At 36.1% G+C, this 25,939-nt stretch overlaps 1 protein-coding gene and 1 pseudogene across 3 annotated transcripts; one reads left to right on the top strand and one right to left on the bottom strand.

The window, feature by feature from the left end:
• Window positions 1–1,616: 1,616 nt before the first annotated feature.
• Window positions 1,617–10,264, bottom strand: PRMT10 (protein arginine methyltransferase 10). 2 transcript variants are annotated; one of them, XM_086602408.1, is made up of 8 exons: window positions 9,967–10,264; window positions 9,291–9,483; window positions 8,910–9,015; window positions 7,081–7,270; window positions 6,568–6,753; window positions 6,384–6,467; window positions 4,019–4,242; window positions 1,617–1,931 (listed from the first exon to the last, which is right to left on the bottom strand). In XM_086602408.1, the coding sequence occupies exons 1-7, from the start codon at window positions 10,156–10,158 to the stop codon at window positions 4,066–4,068; spliced, it is 1,128 nt and encodes a 375-aa protein (XP_086458534.1). In that variant the 5' UTR covers window positions 10,159–10,264; the 3' UTR covers window positions 1,617–1,931; window positions 4,019–4,065. The 2 variants fall into 2 exon arrangements, with proteins under 2 accessions (XP_086458534.1, XP_086458535.1); XM_086602409.1 differs by lacking the exon at window positions 1,617–1,931 and adding an exon at window positions 3,022–3,857.
• A 3,622-nt stretch (window positions 10,265–13,886) lies between these two features.
• Window positions 13,887–23,019, top strand: LOC147510431 (protein root UVB sensitive 3-like; annotated as a pseudogene). The gene is made up of 14 exons (XR_015218819.1): window positions 13,887–16,723; window positions 17,749–17,839; window positions 17,959–18,278; window positions 18,422–18,604; window positions 19,242–19,325; window positions 19,457–19,539; window positions 19,647–19,776; window positions 20,196–20,288; window positions 20,862–21,000; window positions 21,067–21,107; window positions 21,185–21,372; window positions 21,497–21,591; window positions 21,856–22,259; window positions 22,576–23,019. The product of XR_015218819.1 is annotated as a protein root UVB sensitive 3-like (transcript).
• The last annotated feature ends 2,920 nt before the right edge of the window (window positions 23,020–25,939 follow it).

The raw sequence follows: 25,939 nt of genomic DNA, 5'->3' as shown, positions 1-25,939 counted from the left end.
ATGCAACTGCATTGAACTAACCTCATAGAATAATTGACGGGAGATCAGAAACTGGATGCAAATGCATTGAAATATAAATAACCTCAAAGAATAGTTAACGGGAAATTAGAAAACGGAATGAAATTACATCGAACTAACTGCAAAACATAAATAATCAGAAATCATAAACTAGATGCAGATGTATTGAACTAACCTCAAAGAGTTATTAATGAGAAATCAGAAACTGGATGCAAATGCAATAAACTAATCTAAAGACTAATTAACGAATATATAAACATCAAAAAATGGATGCAAATGCATTTGAACTAACCTCAATGAATAATTAACGGAAAATCATAAATTTGATTTAAATCAGTATTGAACAAACCTCGAAAAAAAATAATTAACGGAAATCGAAAACTTGCTGCAAATGCATTAAACTAACCTCAAAAAAACAATTAACGGAAAATCGAAAACTGGATGAAACTGTATTGAACTAACCTCAAAGAATAATTAACAGAAAATCGAAAACTGAATGCAACTGCATTAAACTAAAATCATATATTAACTAACAGGCTGGAAAATAAAAAATTAGATGCAATATCCTTGATGAATATTTAACGAAAAATTAGAAATTGGATGCAAAGACATTGAAATAACCTCAAAGAATAGTTAATTGAAAATCGAAAACCAGATGTAACTACATCGAACTACCCTCAAAGCATAAATAACTGGAAATTGGAAGCTAGATGCGAACTAACTTCGAAAAATAATTAACGGAAAATAAAAAACTGGATGTAGATGTATTAAACTAACCTCAAAGATCAATTAACGGAAAATTAGAATATTGATGCAAATGCAATTAACTAATCTCAAAGAGTAATTAATTAAACATTGAAAACTATATGGAACTGCACTGAATTAACCTATATGAATAACTAACGAAAAATCGTAAACTTGGTGCAACTGCACTGAACTAACCTCAAAAAATAATTAACGGGAAATCAAAAACTTGATACAATTACATTGAATTAACCTCAAAGAATAATTAATGAGAAATCGAAAACTAGAACCAACTACATTGAACTAGCCTCAAAAAATAATTAACATAAAATCAAAAACTTGATGCAAATGCATTGAATTAACATTGAAACATAGTCGTATTATATATATAGAGAATATAATATCTCGACAAGTATAATTTTACATTTTAAGTAGTGTTTATTATAATTATTTTATTATGATTGTAAATGACTTGCTATTTAAGTAGCTTCAATATCATCTTCACCACATTAGACATTCTAAAAAAAAATCAATCAAGCTTCTATTATTAAACATAACAATAAAAAAAAAATCGATAGGTTTTACTAAGATTTGGTATTTTCTTTTAATATAGAGTAGTGCAAAAAATTTGAACAAATAATTAATATAATTTACATATCTCATAGCTATGAATAATTACTAATATTTTTTAAAATAATTTAATATAATAACACCCGTTCGTAGGACGGGTTCAGAAGCTAGTTTAATAGTTGTAACATCACACACAAAGTTTAACCTTCTGGAAGGGTAAACAAAAAACCTGACATAATTGACAGGAGATGATTGTTGCATTTTGTCATTTGGGAGAAAAATAATTCGAGAAATTATCACAAAATTGGTAAATAAAAAAATTCACATAGTTAGCATGAGGGTTCAAACCACTAAAAATACAACAAAATTGCATTCTTTCAGTAAATAACTTGATCCCTCCAATTCCAACAGATAAACACACCACCAAACCTCCAAGATAAAGAGATATACAGATGCAAGTCCAAGATATGTCCATTGCATCCAACATTATAACTTACATGTTACAAGCTTCAATTGTTTTTCCCGCGTTATAACTTAGAGGTTACAAGCTTTGATTGCTTCCGCATTTAAACGTACAGGTTACAAGTTTGTCTCCTCATCTGCAAAGAGTGGAAAGAATCGATGGAAGAACATTAAAAATACTAGTGTCCTTACAAATACTTTTCTAAGTTAACACTGCGACAAACAAGTTATGCATCAAAAGTCCAGAACAAAATGAAACACCAACAGATATCTCATGTATCTGTTACAATAGAACCAAGTGATGTGGATTATTCAAGAATCTATCTTTCACCGGCTCTCGTATACTTCGGTGCAACACTTTCTCCGTTTCTTTCTTTTTTATTTAAAAAATAAAAGTAATTGTAATAATATAATAACAATAATAATAATAATAATAATAATAATAATATATTTTTTATTTTTATAAATTTAAGTATATGATCAAACGGGGTAATAAGTACAAGACAGATACATTTCAAGTTCTCAATCATTGTTGTCAGGGATACATTTACTTCCTCTTATAGAGTAGCAATATGACTTCCTCAAGTTTCGAGTTCTAACCGGACTGAATCGCATTTCATCAAGTATACGAAAAAATAAGTTTGGAACTCCCAAAAGTAATCCCTCAATTCTAGGTTCATCGGTCCCTTCTCATGGGTTGCTTCTCAATTCTAGGTCCAAGGGTCTTTCTCATCGGTCCCTGTTTGATCCCTTCTCAATTCTAGGTTCACCGCCTCACCTTCATAGATCCAAGGGTCTTTCTCAAGGTTACCCAAGTAAAAAGTGCTTCAAATTAAAGATGGAGGTTGAATATCTCTACTCAGAAGGTGAAGATTTGTAATGATTAAATGGTTATTATGGAGCCAATATTGGTAATGATGACCGAGGAGTACGGTGATTATAGAGGTCATAGCAGTTTGGGTGATCATTTATAACCACACCATGGCTTATCTGTTTCTGGATCAGTACTTTGATCCATAGTACAAAATATCAAGATATGGCAAAATATCAATTCCTGATTTATAGATATGTATCGTAGATATATCTCTCTCTTTGGAAATATTTGACATTGTTTCATATGCAAATATCGTAGATTTATCCAAAATATCATAAAATATCATAAAATAATTTATATTTATTTGAAATATAATGATAAATATTAAATAAAATTGTTATCTACACAAAATATCGCCAAATATCTCCAAATATCACAATATATCCTAAAATATCAATAATATCGACAATATCTTCAATATATCGCAATGTTTACATATCTTTTGTTGAAATCTCGATATTATATCACGATATTTTGTACTATGCTTTGATCAATACACCCTAGACACTTAAACTAAATTCAAACTAAAAGGAAAACAAGCAACACCAACAAGGGATAAGAAGGACAAAATAGTGTGCAATCTCCATCATAGCAAGCACTGCATTGACCAAACCGCCTCACCAGGTATTAAATGCAGCAAACAAGCCCAGATGATGTTACATAGGGTTACCCCAGAAGAAAAAGGACATTTATAGACATTTGAGTGACTTTGCTCTGCCACAGCTTACACAGCAATACAGCATGTAAAGGAACGCATCAATCCGCAGTTCCACGTATATTAACGCCCCGCTTGAGCAATCAGATGGAAAGCAGAAATAAGGAAAGCTTTTTCACACTAAAGCTCGATGTAGATATATGTGTGTGTCTGTGTGTCAGATACAACACACGGACATATTGAAGGTTATATACCTCAATTTTTGGTATTTTGCAATACTCTGTAGTTCAAGCCCGTGTCGGATACCGATAGTCTTGCCCGCGTTAGTGTTACTTAGGTTTTAAGAGAAGATACAAAAAACAGTCTTGTTGGAAGATGACTTTTTCAAAAGCTAAAACTATTGCTTTTGGATAAGCTAAATTGTAAAATAAGTAGATAATTAAATATGCCTAACAAAGGCCCGATTCCGATCCTCTTTCTCCTCCCTTCCCCTTTGGGTTTGTGATCTGAGCTTTCGTGATTTCTGCTTTCCAGCTAACATTCCAAAAGTTCTATTAGTTTATGGCTAGGGAGTGGTGAAATTGAATAAAACTAATGTAGTTCAACACTATATGAATCACATTGCAAGGCATGATAAGCACTGTATAAACAGGGATTATGAATGACACAGCTGACTAGGAAAATAGTGGATTTACCTGTAATAGTTTCACCATACGAAAGATCAGATTTTTTTTTCCTTCTATCATTCTATGAAAAACTTCTTTGCAAAGGGCCGGATCTGCTTCCCAGATGATGATCTCATGTCACAGTTGAACTCAACTTCCATTAATCTATGATTTTCTTTCGAACGAGTCATTGTGAAGGAAACAACCAATTCATCGCTATCTTGAACTCGAAGAGGAGGATGCACGAGGAATACCTGTTCAGTATCAAAAGAGTAACGAAAATTGTTAGAAGGATGAGAAGGAAGGTTTACTTGTCACATTTTCCAACATATGCTACTATTAGGATTTAAAGCATCTACCAAGTTGAAAGAGGGAAAATCTAAGAAAAAGTGAAAAAAACACATTGGTGCATCTGGTTCAGACAGGAGCTCGAACTCAGAAAGCTAAATCCACAACAGTAAACAACCCTCCTAAAAAAATCCATACCCTGATGGGAACTAATATGTCCAAATGTACATGAAAGGCTCGCAAACTCATAACTGAGTAATAACGACAAAAGATACTTTTAATAGGCACTTTGCAATGACTCCTTGCCCATCCTGGAGCAATAAACGACCTTTCCAACACCATAATAGTGTGTGTGTGTGTGTTTTTTTTTTTGGGGGGGGGGGGGGGTGTATGTATGTAGTGCCGACCTCAAGATGAGGATAGCAATTGTTTGGTGACATTTGTGCACTGTTCACCCATAAATATAGGCATCACTGTCTAAGAGTTTGGAAGAATTCTGCAATACACTATAAATATAGATACAGATAGATAGATAGATTTTAAAATAATAATTACAAAATTATCCCGTCTAACTAGCAAGAAAATACTCGACTTCATACAAACACCCCAAAGGATTCCCAAAAGACAAAGACCTACTCATAAATGTAAACATAAGGCCGTTTTATGTGCACGTGGTGGCGGAGCCAGGAAATTAAGTGAGGGTGAGAGCCACCCAGACAACAAAACATAAAAAAAAAAAAAAAACTCATTTTTTTAAAACTAATATTTCAAACACAATCAATAAACAAGTATAAGATAAATATCAAAATTCATATAAAATGGTAGCAATAAATGTATTATAAAAAGGAAAAAAGGCGGGATGCTTTCGTAGAGTGTAATTATTTATGTGCTTGGTATTTCTTGGTTTTCAAATATGATGAAAATTCTTTGTTTAATGTTGTTATATGAGATAAGATAAGATTGGTTTTGAGATAGAGTCTCCATGTGATTTTTTTTATTTGAAGGAATCCAGTTCTGGAATTGGATCAACATGTATTTAACAAAAAATATTGAGAATGAACAAGGATGTGATCCATGTGTTCGTTTGCCTAGCAATGACGACACATTTCAAATAATTAAAGAACATGGAAAGTCGACCAGAATCGTCATTATCTTGTGTCTCTAGAGGTGGTCAGTCCAATGCCGAAGGTACTAGTAAGAATAAGAGTGTTGGATTGGATTTACTCAGTCGCTAGAAGAGCGAGTAGCGAGTAGGTGTAAACGGTCAGGGATTAATCGGCATTAATCGGGCGATTTTTCATAACACTATATTTCTTTACAAATACTTATTAAATATATTTAACTTTGAAATACCAACATAATGAAGCCAATTAAGAACCCAATTAATCAATAAACAATTAAAACATTCAATCCACTAAAATAAATATGATTAAAGTGTAGAATTTTACAGAATCGAGGGTTGGTCGAATCGGTGAAATGTCGAGTTCAATGTTTAACATTGAAATAGTTAAAATAGTGAACATAATTACTCAGCTAATCGGCCGAGTACTCGGGGAGTTATCGAGCCCGATTGTGATCGGGGATTAAATTGTTAGTCGGTCGGTTAGCTAAGCAGCGAGTACTCACCGATTACTCGGCGAATACTCAACAATTTAATAGCCAGTAGTGGGTAACTGTTTTTGGGTCTTTTTGGTTTTTCTCTTTTCCTATTTGCTTGGGTTTTAGTGACACGGGAATAGCATGAATAGTTTTTTTTTTTGTTTGAGAAAGTGAGGGTGCACCAGGGTGTACGGTGTACCCTGGCTCCGCCACTGCACGTGATACATTCAATTGTAAATGTAAACATGGGCCAAACACAATACACACATCACCTAAATAGGCTTACGCTATTTAATATGTTCATGCAAACACGGCCTAAATAGAACTTATAAACTAACATGTGTTTAATTGATAAATTTCTCACTTACTGTTCATGAGTTTATCACATTTTATCCAGTAGAAAAAATAATTCCATTAAGTTCCTATTTTTTTTTTTTTTTAACCCACACTTAAATGGTGGAATAATAAGACCGCATAAAGTAATTTATGTTTAGCACCGATTACAAACCTGCTGTCCCCAATGTGTCCCATTATCCAAGCTAGGAGCAGTTGTCAACTCGATCTCGTGCCTAGCTGGACTTTCCTTGCTTCCCTGTATAGAGAATAACTCAATTCAAGCATGTCATTTTAAAGGTCCATATCTGAGATCACATATTGTTGAATAACATGAAAAAGTAATCATGCTAACTTACTCGAAAATGGACATCAAACCATCCGCCAAATCCACAAAACCTTGTATCATCTAAAGTGATTGACGATGAAAAGCTTGCTCTCACATTAAGAACTTCATTGACAGTTGCTGTCAAACAATCAATTTCTTTGATAATGGCGGGCACCCCTATAACTTGATTGGGATGCAGGTTGTTCCACATTGATGTCTGTAAATTTTACAGTGAACAGCTTAGCATGTAATTTTGGTTCTCAAATCTTGGTGATGAGAAGACTCTAGGAATGTCCAAAGTTTGGATTAGTTTGCCTTTTTTATTTATTCACTTTATAACTTATTTTACTTGGGGGGGCGGCATAAATCACACCTAGGCAAGCTATTGATTGCAGAGGTTAAAGTATCGCTTGATTTCAGAGAAAACAGAGTGATTTGTAACTAAAAGAATTCAAAACTGAAAGGAAAAGCCATATAAGACAACATAAAATCCATAATTATTTCAAATATCTTGTAACCAAAACACCACAAATTTACTACATACCTGCAGATAGTATTTTCTCTGCTCTTCACTAAAAGGTTTTGTCAGAACACCCATATCAACACCGTAATCCGTTTTAGTCTCATCAACAAATCTGTACCAGTCATCCATAGATGATTCAAAGTCACTGGTCTTTTGATCACCCAGCCCAGATCTGATAGGAGCTACCCACATACGGGCATGGCTAGGATACCTAGGAAATCAAAAATTAATCCAATCAAGTACATGTAGAGAACTTGAATAAACAATTGTGCACTTCAATAGACAACATCACTGGCAGTAAGTACAAGCTTGAAGAGCACAAATATAAGCCTCACATTCAGTAGAACTACAATTATACAACTCAATTGAATGAAGAACACCGCACACAAAACCAAGGAAAAAGGAAAGTGATAAAAATCACTCCTCACATTGCGAAAGTAAACTAATAGAATTACATGATAACAGTATACACATTTATTTAATCCCTTGCTATCTTCCATGAAAGAGTGGAAGCAGGGAGTGCAACTGATTCAACGATATTGTGGGATCCTTAACACTAACCATTTGTCGTCTCATAAGTGCTTCCAGGAAGCATTCATCCCATCACGAATTAATAAATAATATACACATAACATCCTCAAAAGTTGACAAAATCAGCAAGATTCACAATTTCAGCTTTGGATTTAACGAAAGTGTGTGACTAACAAGAATATTCCATGCATTAATTAAATTTGATACACCAAGCTGGCAAAATATTCAACGTTGGAGATATCTTCCTACAAGATCTGTATGAACGTTAAGATCAACACTTTGGTTTTGAATTGCTCTGGGCAGTATACAAGTTACAACTAGTCAGAGGTCAGAGTTGAGATTTGAGGAAGTAAATGCCAGAATGGATGTGAATATAAACCATTTTAGTAATTTTCCATGCTGTGATAGAGTTTTTATTGTTCCTTCAATCCTCGCAGTTGATGTCTCTGTCGCACATTCTATTATGTTGTTTTCTTTGTTTCAACAAGTATTGTTTTTATCAATTTAACTGAAAAGAGAGGGATTGGATATTGAAAGTTCCCAACACCAACTTGAATAAATAATTCTGAGAAACAAACAATTACAAGTATTCAGTTTCCAACCCGAGTCTACAATCTGTCCCTTATCTACCACCCATGGAAAGGGAAAACAGTTAAGGGATTCTCACTAATATTTCCAGTATTGATGACACTATAGGGCTGCTGGTTTGAGAATATGTTCTCATACTCGACCATAAAATCACTGACATGAGTTCCATTCTGACTGAAACTTTTGAAGGCCTTCATTCTACTATCTGTCACCTAGCCATGTTCTCATTAACTAAGGTTCACATTTTTTAGCCGTGTTCTCATTGACCAAGGTTCATATTTTTTTTTATTATCTGATTCTGATTCGAAGACCGACTAACTTACGCCGCAGCTAAATTCAAGATAAGTGCAATACTACCAACCTGTGTTGCATGGGTACGGGATGGAGTGTCTGGTTTGGACACGGGTACGACGATTTGGACACGGTGAGATCTGAGAATTAGGGTCTGTTTTGCTTGTGTCCGTGTCCGTGTCCGTACCCGTGTCTTGCGGACACGGGTACGCGATACAGAGGAAATTAGGGCGTACCCATGCAACAGAGCTACCAACTAATTGAAAAGCTGAGTTACTTGACAGACCAGGTCAGAGTAAGACTAAAGAAAAAAATGTTGCCCGGTAGGCCAGAGTAACGAGTTAAATAAGCTACAATGACTTATTCTATCTCCATTACCAAGTAACAAATAAGAAGGAGGTTGCAAAATTTATATAAGAAACAAAGCATAGACAACTCACATTGCTCCGGTCGGCTTCAGCCAGCGATCACGCGCACAGATCACAGAATCGAACATAGACTCTCGCAGAAGAAAATACCCCATCCACTCCGAGATAATTATGTCAACTGGCCAAGAAAGATAATGTTCAGAATAATATCAACAATTGTTAAATAACAGACCTAAATTTCAATTTACTCCATCAAATGCATTAAAAGATCGTTCAGAAGCGCGAGATAGACTCCCGTGTTATGGTACATTTCAACTTCCTACTGTCGTTGCAGGAATGTGTTCGATTGTACACAATCCAATGGAGTTCACCCCAAAATTGTTAACATAGAACTCACAAGTATAACTCTTCATGATCTTTATGACTTGGAACTCAGACGAATATATTACTTGCCTTTCTCGGGAAGATCAATATCCTCCACAGTCCCCTCGATCACTTCAACAACATCTTCTAAGTTATTAGCTTTAACGAGTTCACGTGCATGATCAGACATTTTGGTTGCTTCAACAGCATAAACCTTTCTAGCACCGGCTTGTGCCGACCAAATAGCGAGAATGCCACTACCTGTTCCTACATCCAACACAGTCTTTTTCGCCAATTTACTAAAATCAAGCCCAACCCAACTCCAGTAAAAAATACTCAAATCACAAACAACAGCACAATAAAGAGAAAAAAAACTGTTCTACGTTATTCAATGCATAAATATAGCTATAAACCTTTCAATCCCACACGGTTTCCTAATACTAAGCAACCCCAAACTTAATTTTTTCCCAATAACACAAACATAAATACTTAAAACTTAAAACACAGTGTTCTAATCAAGTTAAAGCGGGATATTAAGTAACCCCACACTTCATTTTTCTCCTAAAAACACTGACTTAAGTTGACCAAACGAACCAATACACACCCATAGTTTTCAAAATTGAACAACACCCAAACCCCAAAGTTCAAAACTTTAACTCCTAAAACACAAGCACGGCCACAATAACACTAGTTCCATTCCACCTTAAGCATAAAACTCATTCTTTTAAACTTTTAAAGAAAGCCCAGACTCAAAAAGAGGTTTCACCTTGCCAAAGAAGTGTTCTTTGTTCTTAAAAACAGCATTGTAATAAGCATCCATTCTAACACGGTCACATAACATCTCTTTCTGATGATAGAGATATGCATACGTGCAGAAATAGTTGGCGAAGTCAACGCCTTTGTCAACACCATTGTTAGTGCTTGTTGAACCTCGGCCGCCGTTAATGGAGTGTTCCATGGTGTCACGAGGTTTGCACGTGAGGAGATAGAAAGAAAGAAAGAAAAAAAATAAATAAAGCGAGGTTTTTAGGGCTTTGAGGAGAGAGAGAGTAGAAGTGAAGAGTGCTGTTGTTCATATATATAGGTGAGTGGAGAGAAATAAATAAAGAAAGGCGGGAGTGCAACTTGTGTTCCAAACCGAAAAGGAGTGTGGTCCAAGCCCAATTCTCGAATGTGTGGCAAGATGGTCTTCATTCCCAACCAAATTCTCTTTTCTTCTTTTTTTAACTTTTTATATTCATTAACTGATACAACAATTACAAGAAGCAAACAAGCCAAAACAGATTAGGGTCCGGTTCTAGGGACTCAATATTTTTTTACTCAATTTTAACTCATGTTTATGACCCTTAAATTGGTTCCATCTAAGAGTCTAGATTTTAATAAGAAAACCACTAAAACTGATGACATCATGAAATTTATATTCTATTTTTTCCTCCAAATTTCTCTCTCTCCCATCTTGTTCTTTTCTCTTTTGATTGCAGCATTTACAAAGAAAATACATAAAATAATAATAATAATAATAAATACATTGTAAAAGGAATCAGTGAGTTGTTCTTCTTCATTACGTATTTTTCCATTTTCTTCATTATAAAAAAAAATGCATAACTCATTATAAATAAATAAATAAAATAAATTAATAAAAAATTAATAATATGCATAACTAAAACATATCAATCTTCTTCCTTTTCCCTAGAATGTTTTTAGCTTTACAATTTTTTTTCTAGACAAAAAGAACACTAACAACAACAAAAACCTTGGTTTAATAAAGATCAACTTAGTTTATTCTTTGTAGATGTGTGGTTTTCTACCTATAACATGATATTGAGTTTGATTGGGAATGACTGCACTCTTGTTTGGGACAAGAGTTGCCTACATATCAAGTTTCTTGGGTAAACTTGAATCAAGTCTTACGTAGTTCATCGCTCTCTACTTATAGATGTTTGGTCTGACTTTATTTATTTGCTTCAGGCCGTTGTCAAATGTAGATCCATATTTTGTGCTCTCTTGATGATTCGTCATTACTCCTGCTGTTACAAAGTAAATGTCTTTTTCATTGGTGCGTTGACTGAGCTTCAGGATCGCGGTAGATCATTTGTTTCCATGTATGGCTGTATTTGATATTTGAGACGACCTAAGTTTGGGTCATGATTACGTCCTTGTGGCGTAGTAAGGTCTGGTGGTATACGAGCTGTGAGAATATGACCTTGTAGGTTGGACACATGTGATGTAGTGAACGTCTGAGAATGGAGGGTACTTACATAACCCCTTTTATTCTTTATAGACTATTTGACTCGTTAGGATGAGATGGTTTGAAAATAATAAAGTTGAAACAGTGAACATGTGTCGCATAGCTGATAGGCTTTTGAAAATCGAAAATTTTGAAAATTATGCGGGAGAAAATGATTTCTAATTTGTGGGCCCAAGTCATGCCGTTTTTGTTGGCGTGGTCAGTATATGTAATGTTTTTGGGTATGCCAACTTTTTTTTTGGGTTTTGTGCAGTTATTAGTTGGTTCGTTTGCCAAGACTTTTTAGTTGTCATCAGTTGTGAAGAAAAAAAAAACTTAAACTAGTCATCTTCTTCTTCTCCAAAACAAGTGCGTGCTTTTGTCTTTCTTTTATTGTCTGTGATTTTAGCTTTGTTAAAACGAAAAATTTGATGTTTATTACTTCTAAAAGCATGAGTGGTGAGGTAGGGATGTTTGAATTGAGATAAATGGAAAGGAGTGGTGATAGTGGTGTGGAGGCATTAGAGATTCGTAGTGAATGTGAGGCATTATTAGGATGGAGTCTTCCTCATTAGAGCGATATGGGGTTTGTTTGATAATTTTGGAGATTTGAGAAAGGGAGTTTAGGATGGAGATTCCTGATTTGATGATATACGATCTGAGTAGTGAGAAGAACATTTTTGGTTAAGACTATATCCCTCGAGATGGTGGGGTTATGATTACGCATCTGACCAACCTGAAGAATTTTGGGTTGAGGGTTGTCGTTTCTCGCGTCGACCTTTGGACGTTACGAACTTTGTAGAAAGACACTTTTGCAATTTGTAGGTAATAGTTGGAGGGTGTTTCATGTTTTGGATCTGTTGAGACAAAGGGGTTACAGTATTTGTTTGTCTGATGTGCTAGAGCATTTATCTGTGAAAATGTCTTATGTTATGAACTTTGGTTTACAAGTGATAAAGGGTAAATCATCGGTGATTGTTGGTGTGAGTAAGAATGAATGGTGGCGTAGGGCTCTGTTGATTGTGGAGAATTATTGTCTTTCTAGATGTGTTTTTGAGAATCGTTGTGTGAGGACTGATGGTAGGTCGTTATTTGTGTGGGTCATTTTTTATGTGTAGGTCGTTTATTTGTGTAGGTCGTTTGTTGTGGTTACGAGTTGATATGATTACGTTATGACGTTTGTTTGTTTTGCAGATGTCGTAATTCGTGGTCATACTTGTACGGGAGCTATTAAAGAGTTTGCTAGGTTGAGTTGGGAAGAAAAAACGTCTTTATTGGAGGAGGCTGCACACTACTTCAAAAAGACGAGGTGGTGTGAAGATAAACTTGAAGAAGACTTAGCATAAGAAGAGGACTCGTTGGTTGATTTGTGTTGATTCGGATTCGGATTTAGCTATTGAAATGGAAAGAGATGAAGGGTCAAATGCTAGGGAGAGGAGTTCTAAAGGTGGTGGTGCTGTTGGCAGTCGTGATGTGTCTAGGTGAGCTAGGGAGGGAGGTGAGGGTATTTTTCAGTTCGGAAGCCTATGTTGAAGAGACGAACTGAAGGTGGTGAGCCAGAAGGGGCTAAAAGAATGTGACCTGAGGCTGAGAGTGAAGAACGACCTGCTACTAGGGGTGGACGTTCTTCATCAGGTCGGGGCTCTTTTGAAAATAATGGATTTGAAGGAGTTGGCGGTTGATGTTGCTGTGGTGGATGGTAAGGGTAAGAAGAAGGCTATTGACGCTGAGCCTATTACCCATAAATGTAAAGGGGATGAGAGTGCTTCCTAGCGTGACAAGGCAGGTAGGCCTGACATTCTGGATAGGACGGTTACCTACTACGGCCCTGTGACTAGTTTGTCACAGCTGGTGAGACAGAATGATTGAGTCGTCCTTGGTGGCTGGTGAGACAGAAAGATTGTAGTTTGAAGTCGTCTGTATCGACCTAATTCATGACCACCGAGACGACAGGTGATGAGTCGAGGCGACATAATAAAAGAAGGAGAATGAGCACAAGATCCAGTCTGCGAATAGAGAATTACCACGGAATCCGAAAGGGCATATAGGTCAGCGGAGTATTAATGCCCCAAAAGGAGATGCTGAATAAGAAAAGAGAGAGCTGGAGCACCATAGCCAGGACACGATAACGTGAGAGACAGGTGGACAATGCAAGAAGATGAGACACAAAAGGAGATCATGGGGAGAGGAGAGCGGTTAGAGAAGATGGGAGCGGTTAGAGAAGAGAAGGTGGTTAGAAGGAATATAAAGAAGAATGAGAAAGAGAAAAATATAAAAAAAGAAAAGAAAAAAAATGAGGGAGAGAGAGAGAGGACTGAGTACAAGTGACCTTATTGGTTGTAATAAGTGAAGATACATCGTCCTTGGTTGCTAATGGGTTGTTGGAGAGTATTGTCTTAGATGGAGATAAACATGCTTTGGAGAATCAAGCCCAACCCAATTCCACTAAAAAAATACTCCAATCACAAACAATAGCACAATAAAGAGAAAAAAAACTGTTATACGTTATTCAACGCATAAATATAGCTATAAACCTTTCAATCCCACACGGTTTCCTAATAATACCAAGCAACCCCAAGCTTAATTTTTTCCCAATAACACAAACATAAATACTTAAAACTTAAAACACAGTGTTCTAATCAAGTTAAAGCCGGATATTAAGTAACCCCACACTTCATTTTCTTCTAAAAACACTTACTTAAGTTGACCAAACGAACCAATTTACACCCATAGTTTTCAAAATTGAACAATACCCAAACCCCAAAGTTGAAAACTTGAACTCCAAAAACACAAACACAGCCACAATAAAACTAGTTCCATTCCACCTAAGCGGCATAAAACTCATTTCTTTTAAACTTTTAAAGAAAGCCCAGTCTTAAAAAGAGGTTTCACCTTGCGAAAGAAGTGTTCTTTGTTCTTAAAAACAGCATTGTAATAAGCATCCATTCTAACACGATCACATAACATCTCTTTCTGATGATAGAGATGTGCATACGTGCAGAAATAGTTGGCGAAGTCAAAGCCTTTGTCAACACCATTGTTAGTGCTTGTTGAACCTCGGCCGCCGTCCATGGTGTCACGAGGTTTGCACGTGAGGAGATAGAAAGAAAGAAAGAAAGAAAGCGTGGTTTTCAGTGCTTTTTGAGGAGAGAGAGAGTCGAACACCTTTGCCGACACCATTTTTCTTCTTTTTTTAATATTGACATTTAAATTGAAATGGACATTTAAATTAGTAGAGTACACCATAATTACACCATAATTTTAATTTAATTATGGTGTACTCTACTAATTGGATGTGGCTTACCTGACTCCACGATGCCAATATCCTTTTTCCTTTTTATGTGACTATAAATAATATAATTATTTGCGGCGAAGAAGATATGTATTTAGCCAACTCTAGGCTTTTTACGCAAACAATTTTTTCTTCTATGATCGATATAACTTATAAGTTCATCACATGATATATGGACGTGCCCATGAAATAACTGATTAAATGCCTACGACCATGATTCTGACAATTATGCCAATTTACACTGTGTTTTGTCTGCCTATATATCAACCACATTAACGGCTATGTAAAATTCGGTTTTTGGGCTTATATCGAAAATAGTGCTGATATTATACGCCAGTTTATAGAAAATCCACTGCTTGAGGGAGTAGTGATTGGTTTTGTCATTTCGGGTGTAGCTACTTAGTAGTTAGTACCTCGTGGTTTTCCATATAGGTGGACAGAAATCTCACTAAGATTTTAAGTATTTATAATGTGTTATTGGAATTGCCAAACTCTGAAACACATTTTATCAAGCGTTTGTCTAAGTTTTAAGGTCTACATGGGTTAAATTGTGATATAGGATGAATGTGGGAGAGGATGATTTGCTTAAGAGGGTGTCCTAATGTTTAAATTCAAGTAGAAGAGATGGGGTAATTTGGGCCTCTGGAATTGAGCACTATGGTTACATGGTCATCTCCTTTGCGGAGTTGGTTTCCTTGGAGAGGCTTTAGAGCTGGTAAGGGGCATGCCATGACACCAAACGTGGTACTATTGGGAAGCTAGCTCCATGCCTGCCCAGTTCACAAAGATGCAAAACTAAGTGAGCAAGAGTCAAACCAATAATGCATTTGCCATATCGAGGTTTCTTTGAGGGTGAAGGTGGCTGAAATATTTAACCTTTCGCATGTTCATTCCATTTTAGTCTTTTGTTATTCCGTTCTTTTGATCGTACAAATATTGGTATATATTTGAATAGGAAGGAATAACTTTATAATTGTTTTGTATTATTTGTATCAGTTATCACAGAGGTCTACTCAATATAAAATGTTTACATTTGGTTTAATAGTTCCGATGCCTAGAGTGAATAGTTACATATGGTTTCGTCACATGTACTTCATTGAAAACCTTGAGCATTCCTGAAAAATTAAACATCTTTCTTACTAGAACAGGTTTATGTGGAAAAGCTTTGCGGATATTTATGTAATAGATATACTTAGTTCCATTTGCGGTTGAATTAAAATAGGTATTCATCGTGGAAGACCCAAAGGAAAACAAAAAATCAATGAGCAAGGGACTGGAAGCTTGCATAATTGCGGTAGAATCGCAGAGTCTGTTGAGGTATGGTAGTTTAACTTTATCTTTTGGAAGTAACTGTTGCAATGAAGTTTGGATTTCAAACAAAAGAACTTATACTTTTGCCTACCTAAAGTGGATGTCCTTCAATTGACCATTGTTTCGCGTAGTTTAGTATTACCCTAATTTTGTGTAAAAACATGTGTGAGAGTGTGCATGCTCCATCCACTATCATTTACATTTGATCGAATCAATTCGCTTCACCACTACAAAGATTTGTTTTTAGTAACACAATGGTGGCTGGTGCAAACATTTTCCTATTGGATTTGCAGTACGTGAGACTCTACATTTAGATTTGTAATCTATTTAGAGGGACTTGTGTTTTTCATGTGCTCATGTGCTTACTTTTATTTTCTGTTTTATACCTTCTTTTTCTTACATTTACTTGCCTTTGAAAATATAGTTTCAGCTACATGTCCCTGCTGCAGGAATGCAACTTTAACTCATTATATATAATGGTTTGAGTTGTTATATCTTCCAATTCTAAAAGCGTGTGTGTGTGTGTGTGTGTGTGTGTTTGTGTGTTTGTGTGTTTGTTAATCAATATCTATGTTGGGTGCATGGGTCTTACTGAAGGCTACAATAATCAATGAATGTTTTGAAAGAAAAGTCATTTCCTTTGATACAACCAGTAATTATGGGACAACGCCAATGAAGCCATGGTCTGTAAAGGTATGCTTCTGCTCATAATTCATACTTCATGTCTATGACGTTGAACTATTTTGAATTCTTCCTATTACTTTTCTGTTGTTTCGTCAATAACTACACTTTTAACATTCCAAAGCTCTTATAGGCGAGCTAAACATGTTTGCAATACTTTAGCTATTTAATGTTTGTTCTTAGATTCATCAATTCACTTTGAGCTAAATGTGGCTGTCACTTATTTCTTATGTGTGTATATACTTTAATGGTCTGTTTGTTTCCTTCCTGGTGAATTTTCTTTTGCCATTGACATCCCTTAAGCCTACATAGTGACCGACCCAAGTACATACTCTACAAACAATCCCACACTTACCATGGTTTACAGAGCCTTTGTTGTTGAGTACTGTCTTTCCATCTTCGCTTACGTTGACATTAAGTGACAGTAACATGGCCGAGTACTTATTTTAAATTGATGAAATAATTTAAGTTATCACTACAAGAAAATGGACTTTTTTCCACGGGTGCCCGGTATTTTTTGCCACGGTTATGAACCCTTGCTGATTCGCCCATGATTATTGACCGTAGGCAATAGTTTTCACCCTGTAGGCCTACTTAAATACCTTTTACCCACGGTTTACCTATTTCTTGGGACGTCGGTGGCAGCCACGAGAGAAACCGTCGGGTGCGTTTTTTCTTCTGTAGATTCACATCAATGCTTTTTTAACGTGGGTTTAGGACTCGTAAAATTGGACGAGTAGACCATTCATCAGTTGTTTTAACTTAACAAAACAAAAATGCAGATACTCGTTGGTTAGGCTTCGCCCCAATCCCCACAATTACTCCACACAGGTAAGTTGTTTTCTCCTTCCCCAATCCCCACCACCGCTTATCTTCAACCCCCACAATTGGCCACTTACCTTTTTATCTTTCTTTCTTTTTTTTTTCCTACTTCTCACATCTCAAAATGGTAATGAAATCAAAAAAATTATTTCAAGCACCGATTTTTTTTTTCTAGGGTTTTATTTGACCACATTTTTCAATTTTAATTTTCTTAGTGTTTACAAGCTTTGTTTCTCTTCATTACTCAAAGATACGTTCTTTTTCCTTCAATGTCTCAACTTGGAATTGTTGCTGACCAAAACCCAGGTCAGTTTAGTTTCTTCATATTCATTTATTTTACTCTTCTACTTAAAGATTGTAGCTGTGCCTTTCCAGTTTTTCTAGGGTTTATTGTGTTAATTGCTATGTTTCCATGTGTATATCAGATAATTGGTAAAGTAAGTTTGGAATTTCGGTGTTTGAATAGCTAATTGGATTTGTCACTGTTGGGGTGTATAAATCTGTAGATTTGGGTAAGTTGGGGACAGTGGGTTTCAGGTACTATGGAAGGGTCTAACGTGGAAAATAAGAAACGACGAGTAGATGAGGACTCTGGTGATGGAATTCATACATCTGATCGGACGAAGAGAAGTTGAAAGTTCTTAGAACCTCAGAGAGTACTTTGTATGCAGATGATAGAGGAACAACAACAACTAATGCTTCATTAGCTGAACAAGTGATAGAGCCTACTCTTGTGATGTTTGAGGTAATAGACACCACCACAACCCTGATAGTATAGCCTTATTTCAGAACTCAGGAATTAATACAACACATCTGTCTTCCACTTGCCACATTAGTCAACACTTGAGTTTGGCTATAATCATTTAAACTGACAAGAGCTGTATATAGGTTCATGTTCCGCCGTCATCCATGCTTGATGGTGTTCACTCGCAGCATTTCTTTGGCACAGGCGTTATAGTATATCATTCTGGAGACATGGGTTTGGTTGCTGTTGACAAGAATACAGTTGCTGTATGTGTTTCTGATGTCATGCTTTCATTTGCTGCATACCCAATTGAAATTCCTGGGGAGGTAAAAGTGCTGACCTGTTGCTAGATTTGCATGTAAGACCTCGGGTGAATGTGGAATTTTATATATTGCAGAATTATTTGTTAACTTACTGAAAACCTTGTGAGGGACAAAGGATTGGTCTGCCTTAGTTGTCATATCGTGAATGATACTAAAAATTTATGTTTTTCTACTGCCATGACTTGCTTTAAATGGGAGAGCAACATGAATCGATTCTCTCTAGAGTCTATTGCAAAGCCTAGTAGCATCTATTTTACCTCTTTATAAAATGTGATAGCTGGAGTTTGGTGGTGAGGAATCAATCAGAATAAGAGTTGTATAAAGTTAGTATGATCATGTGAGTGATATATTAGCACTTAAATTTAGGATATGATTTTTGGAGCATGAGGTTGTGGTAAATTGACATATGAGGAGTTCACGCTAAGAAACATACTAGGCGATAGATGATTGGTCAAAATTGTGGCTACGAGTCCTAAGACCATATGCATGCACTCCATCTTGACGATCAACCAAACGAGATCACATGCTTTTGCTGTTCCACTCTTCATTTGTCAAAATGACATTTCTCCGTGTATATTCATATCTATGGAGCTTCTTTCTATTTACTAAAAGTGATGCCGCTTTGTTACTGTGGGTGCAGGAATGTTAATGGACCTTGTTTCTCCTCTCTTCCCTTCAGCATTCATTTTTATAGTTTGCCTAGGAAGCATTTCAAGATCATTCAGTAAGCTTTGAAACTTTTGGTTTATACTTGCAAATGTTACTTTTCACTTTTGCTTATGTTGATTGGTAACTGTCGATGGAGTAATCACCAATGCTTATGATTGATCTATTATACATTTTGTTCTTATTTAGCTGGCGTTGCAAGTGGGGCAACTAGAGCAGCTTTGACACAACATTTCTCACTTCAAAATAATGCGGCCGATATATCTGCCAAGGTTTGATTATGATAATGTGATATATTCTCTGATAATACTCTTGGAAGTTTCACTTGATTCTAATAGAGACAATAATCCCGGAAACTCGTTCTTGCATGTTTTGATAGGAAGGAAGTCAGGAGACTCTGGCAACAATGACTGGAATGGTATTGGGAATGCTTCTTGCTCACATAACCATGGGACATCTGCTCAGTATTTGGGTCTCTATTTTGTCTCTCACTGTTTTTCATATGTATGGTAAGTTTTGCTTCATCTTCTACCCAGATGAGCTTATGGTTCTTAGTTGTGCATACATTTCCTTTTTCCTTGTAGTAATGATGAAGATTTCCGGACGTTCAATAATTCAGTACCAGAAAAGGGTTTTTTATTATTTTATTATTTTTATTTTTTTAAGTAAATAAATACATGTAGGGTGTTTCGTTCAGCAAAAAATTCCATTTTCACTAGTATCTCTCTTGTCCTCAGTGTTACCATTCTTGAGTATTTCGTTGGGTACAAGCAAGCATTTAAGTGAAGTGTCTGACTTTCGTGATCTTCTTGTGAGGACTATAAGACGATTGGTGATTTTTTAACTATATCTGATCGAGGATAAAATATGTACTCTGCTTCTTAGTAAACACACGTGTTGTCTAAATCTGGCTTGTTTCCTTATGCAGCAAACTATAGAGCCGTTTGTTGCCTTTCCCTCACAACATTGAATGCTGAAAGGTGCTTGATTCTTCTGCAGCATTTTATGCAATCTGGTCAGGGTGACCCTTTAAGGCCCATTTACTCTTTTTTCTTCTTCTATTATCCGTTTCACAGATATTTTGATGATAACTTTTTAAGTTTCAGCAAACAAGTTAGTCTAAGGCAGTATATGTCTGCCTGTTTGACCAATTACTTAAAAAATAGAGATCTCAAGTTAATATGCGTAAAAGAGTATGAAACTTTCATGGGTTTTACCAGCCAACTGAAAAGCTCATCAAGGCCGATGACTATTAAATAAAATGACCACAGTAGCTCTTCTAAACTTGGGTCACGCTTAGGAGAGACTGGCATTCCTATCTCTCTGGCCAACACAGCCACACACTGACCGAGTTATATCATTTCTGATATGACTGAAACTAACACAAATATTCTGATCTAGTATAAAATGCACTAGACTTAACTTGAACTTAAAATAACTTGCTCTTAAACATTTTTCTCAGACGTTTCTTCTCTGGTCTGGATCAAAGCTTCATAGATTTATCGCATATTTGTATCACTAATAGTTAGAAATAGAAATATAGTGTAAACCTATACCTTTTTTATTATATTCATATATCTGGACCGCTTGTCAGTCCTTTCTCCACAGCAGGTTTCAGAAGTGGAGCATATTTTACCTTTGTGGGCAAGCTCTTGGTGCTCTAAGACTTCTAAACGGATCCACAGAAAGATACGCATGGGTGTGAGGGTTTCCTCACTTAGCCACTCGGAAATGTGAGTTATAAACTTAGTGCTGCTTATGACTCCACAGGACTGAGGATTCATGTACTTGGCTCACAGGAAAGACCTCTTTGATGCGGCATGTTCTCATTACAAGAAAGGTTGGCATTATTTGTTTATATAGTAGTTCGATTATAAAGTCAAAAGTTTAATCTTATTTAGTTCTTAATTTGTGCAGTGAAGTACTTGCTGATGGAGAGGGAAGGTGTTATCAGCGTTGTAGTGCATAAGGAATCAACAGCTACAGATGTCTTGCAATAGTATGTGCATGCACTTGTGTTGGGAAGTTTTATAAGCAAACCTAGTTCCTCACACGCTGAGAGCTGCATTTGGATGGATAAAAACTATGAAGTTTTCATCACAAAGGTAAATGATATTCGTAGTGCAAATTGCTATAGAAACTATGATACTGCACTCGACTTTCATTCGCTTGTAATTGCTTGTTTTGCAGCTGTAAACAATATTTCTTCTGTATTTGCTTGTTTTGCAGCTGCAATCGTCTGGATGGAAAACAGAGTGCCTTCTAGCTTCTTCAATTGCTTGGAAAGCCAATTGGACTTTTGGCCCTTCAGATGACAAGAACAAGTAGGAATACTGATATATTGCTGAACAAGTACGAGGCATCTATACATTAGCCTTGAAGATGATTGTCTCTAACCCTGCTAAAACTTAAGCAATGTAATCCTTATAATGCCTTAGAAAGTACTTGTCTCAAACTTAATTGCCAATTCTAATACATTGCAAAGCCGATATGGTCCACAACATTTTCTTTGTTACGAACTAAGCAACATGTCATTCTTTGTTTAAAAGCTTCACCATCTAATTGCATTATTCTATGAAAATTTACAGTGGCAGGAAATTCTGCTGGCTTCAAAATACATGCCGTGTTTATTTACAGAGCCTTGAGTGAAGTACTTAAAAAGTTTGATGGCTATTTCAACCTGGTGATTTGGCTTATCCCTACTTTTGAAAACTCAGCATGGTCAATAATGGCCATTTCTTTTATATCCCTGTTTGCAATGTCTGCTGTTCTTGCTACTTGTTTCTTCGTTCGCAGACATCGCATAAGGCGAGATAGGCCTCGAGCTCCTCGTGTTCGGGAATTCCATGGGATGAGCAGCCGGTTAATGAGAGCCATGCCTACCTGATATTCACAGCGGTTTTTGAAGATAATTCTACTTCAAGAACTTGTGCCGTATGCCTAGAAGACTACATCGTTGGAGAGAGGATCAGAATACTACCTTGTCGTCACAGTATGTTGTTTGCTGACCTTAAACACCATGTTATTTGATACTCCACTATATTCTAGGCCTTTAGACATAAAAGAGATTGTGCATTGTCATCAGACACTGATTTATGAGTTTCATTTAGTCTACTAAATGGCTAACACGAATGCACATAAATATACGGGCAATTAAATGGAACCAATCTGTTTGATTTTTTTACTATCTTGCATAATCTTCACTATGACATTGTAACCATACTGTTTGATTAATTTGTTTTATGTTTATCATCGTTTTCCATTTCCTTGGAATATGTTGGTTTATTGTCATTGTATTTTTAATGTAGCCAATATGGGCCTTCCTCCATCTGCAAGTTGTCTAGTGAAAAGTTCGTAACAAAAGGGTCGTTGCACTTGGATAAGTCCGTACTGCTATGTCACCAACTACGTACAGTTTCCTATGACGGTTGCATTGATGAGATACTTGATTCCGATAAACCACTTTAGGATGGAGATGGGACGTTAGGAGATGCTGAGCTTGGTGAAGTCATCCATTGGTCAAAGAGTTATATATTTTGTTCTTGATGAAGCCTCTTGAGTCTCCTGCCTTTAAAGTGTGAGACTGCATTTATTTTCTTATAAGTTTTGAGACTAGTCTTTTATGTAAGCAAGTATAGATGCAAAATTTTGTGAGCATTAGAAAGCAAACATGGATGATTATACGTGGTGTTTATCATTAACTTGCATGCATGAATGATTAATTTTTATATACCTAGCATGCTTGCTTTCGAGATCTTGGTTAATTTAATCTTGGCTTTGCGAGTTTTCTTTTATATATCTTTCGGGATGATTAATGAGGTGTAGGATGGTTATAGTGATTGGTGGTTATTTGTAGGTGTAAGACTTTTGCTAGGTGATTCGTGGATTGCAGGTGAAAAGATCTAAGAATTGAAAAAAAATAATTACTTTGCCACGGTCTATAGCCGTAGCAAAAACATATAGCCGTAGCAAAAACAGCATATCCCACAGACCAAAGCCGTAGGAAACACTAGCCTTTACCCACGGACCAAAGCTGTAGGAAAAAATGACCTTTTGCCAAGGATTATCTAATGGTTTCTGCCGTGGCTATACCGACGACAATAGCTGACGCAAAGACCGTCGCTATTGGTAGGCTTTACCCACGGTTATGGCTGTGGGTAGATTGTTTCCGACGCACAAAAAAGCCCACGGTCCTGCGACAGTTCAAAACCATGGGAAAAGACTTTTTTCCGGTCTTTTCCCACGGTTTTGGACCGTGGGGTAAAACCTGTTTTCTTGTAGTGATATATGAGTTCTTATCGTAATAGAATTTAAATCTTATATATCTCAATGGACTAAATAGGAAGACATTGGATCCAGTGAGAAATTGTTCGCACACAACACTTACTTGGCAAAGTTTGGTGATAGGATTAGTGTGGTGGATACATTTTGGGCACTTACTTTCAGGTTGTGAATTGCATCTACATATTACTACTTGAAACATTTTTTGTTTTTGCTTTTTGGATTATCTATGTGGTTTTTTCTTTGTGCATCAATAGTGTCTTTATTTAATTCTTGCTGAAAAGTAGAATATGTGAATTAGGATAAGTGGATTAATTGGAATATATCACCACATTATGTATGTCTAATCTAACCTCACTATCTTCTTAAAAATAAGGTCCCAAAACTAAAATAAGTTAAGCCAAAGGTTCATATCTAGCAAAATGTGGTGGGTATTGGTGAAGAATGTGTTGACGAAGGATAGGAAAACTGCTTGAGTAGGAAGAGGAACCTACTGCTTACGATGGGTTCAAATGCATGGTTCAAATGCATAGTGCTTAGGTTAGACTATTTTTTTCTCTATAAGTTTGCTCTTTGTTTTTTATGCATGCTGAGTACGTGTAGGGATTTGCCAAAATTACCTGTAACAAATCATTGAAAGCTCTTAACCGAAAAAAGGGAAGAGAAGAACATTAAAAAAAACGGTGGTCTGACAATGATATTCTTTAGATAGGAAGGATGCACTACGATTCTTAGGGTTTTGTAGCTCAAAGGGGTTGAACATCTCATCTCCCGAGCTTGAGGAGAAATTATCATCGAAGTAAAAAATTGCTTAGCCTCTAATTGTGTCATTGCAGTTCTAAATTTTCCTTTTTGTTCGATGCCCAACAAATGATATTCTAGCTGTTAACATTTAAATGAAGCTACCTCCAAATCTTTGTTGTTGAGAATTCTTTTCTCAATTACTTATATCCATAGGTTTACTTCCTCAACTCTTTTCTTTGCATGCATCACTTTCTCCCATCCTCTTTAATTAATTTATTATTATTTTTTTCTATGATTTCTAAACCTCAGTAGTTATTGCAACTTAGTCAATCCAGACAAAGGATAATAGTAGTATATCCCGATGAAGCAGTAACCATGCTTTGATGAGTGCTATTAGATATAAACTACCATTAGATGATGTTTTGGTTGAGGATGGTCATTAAAAGACGTTTAGATTTCAATTTTCTCATTGTTGTCATTGGTATGTCACGCTCCAGAATTTGGTGGTGATTATTGATGTGGGAGGTTCACATGTACCCTATGATCAGATCCTTCAAAGTTGTGTCTGTTGCTATTTTTCAAAACCCATTTTTTGCTACTGATGAACTTTTTCAGAGAAATTTAATTGAGCTGAGTCAAACACTACAGTGTGCACATTTTATATTTTGCAGCACGTGAATTGTATTGAGAGTCGTGGGTGGTCGGAGCTGCCATGATAACTCCCGTGTTGATGAGTATTGATCAGGGGGTTGAATCTTCCATGCAAATCATTGCCTCTTTTCGTTGGTATTGTTGCATGAATTTTTTTGAAGAAAGGTCTTGAAATAGTATTAGCCGTGGTAAGGTATTATTGTTTTTCAGTTTGAATATTTGACTGACGTTCAGATGAGTAAAGCTTTCTGGGAATCACACCACCAACCTTTTCAACTACGTTTTCTTAAAAAAAAAATTATTTTATAAACTCAAAATTTGATGATGATTGTGCATGGTTTCCATGTTTGTATAATATGATTTTGCATACCAGTTTGCCTAAAACATACTCCTTAGATTTAATATATAGTAAAATCTCAACTGGACTGGGTTACTTGAACATTTATGTAGCAGACCAGTTACCCTTGGAATTGTTTACTTAAAGAAATTACTAGTGCCAACATCGCTGTTAGGAAGTCTAAGTAACACTGCAAGCATAGTTTCTGCATTTTAATGTGTTAATCAATGCATGTTCATTGGAAGTTATATTATGATTAGTTATCCATGGTTGATTTATTCCATGTGCTATTGACTGTAACCTATATTCAATAAGCATTAGTGAGGTGACTATTGGCTCATGGAATGAATATACCTTATAGTTTCATGGCAAAGTGCACTGAATCTAGACTATTGAAATGGCTATTGTTGATTCACCGACTACATCGCCTACTTTCAGAGCAGTGTTTCCAAGAAACTAAAAGTGATGCAACTTTGATGGCATGGAGGACTCTTCGTATATGGCCCGTGTCAAATTTCGCTGTCAATGCTGCTTTAAATTGTGGTGGTTCTTGGCTGGAAGACAAAATGTTCATTGTACCGACATACCAAATGTTCATGGCCACTACCAATTGCCGCTTGGTACTCATCTGCTCTTTCAGTCTTAAAATTGATTAAATT

This window comes from Coptis chinensis, chromosome 3 (assembly GCF_015680905.1).
Source record: "Coptis chinensis isolate HL-2020 chromosome 3, ASM1568090v1, whole genome shotgun sequence".
Lineage (NCBI taxonomy): Eukaryota > Viridiplantae > Streptophyta > Magnoliopsida > Ranunculales > Ranunculaceae > Coptis > Coptis chinensis.
The sequence above is the reverse complement of the archived record's forward strand: the minus strand, read 5'-3'. Positions and strand labels throughout refer to the sequence as shown.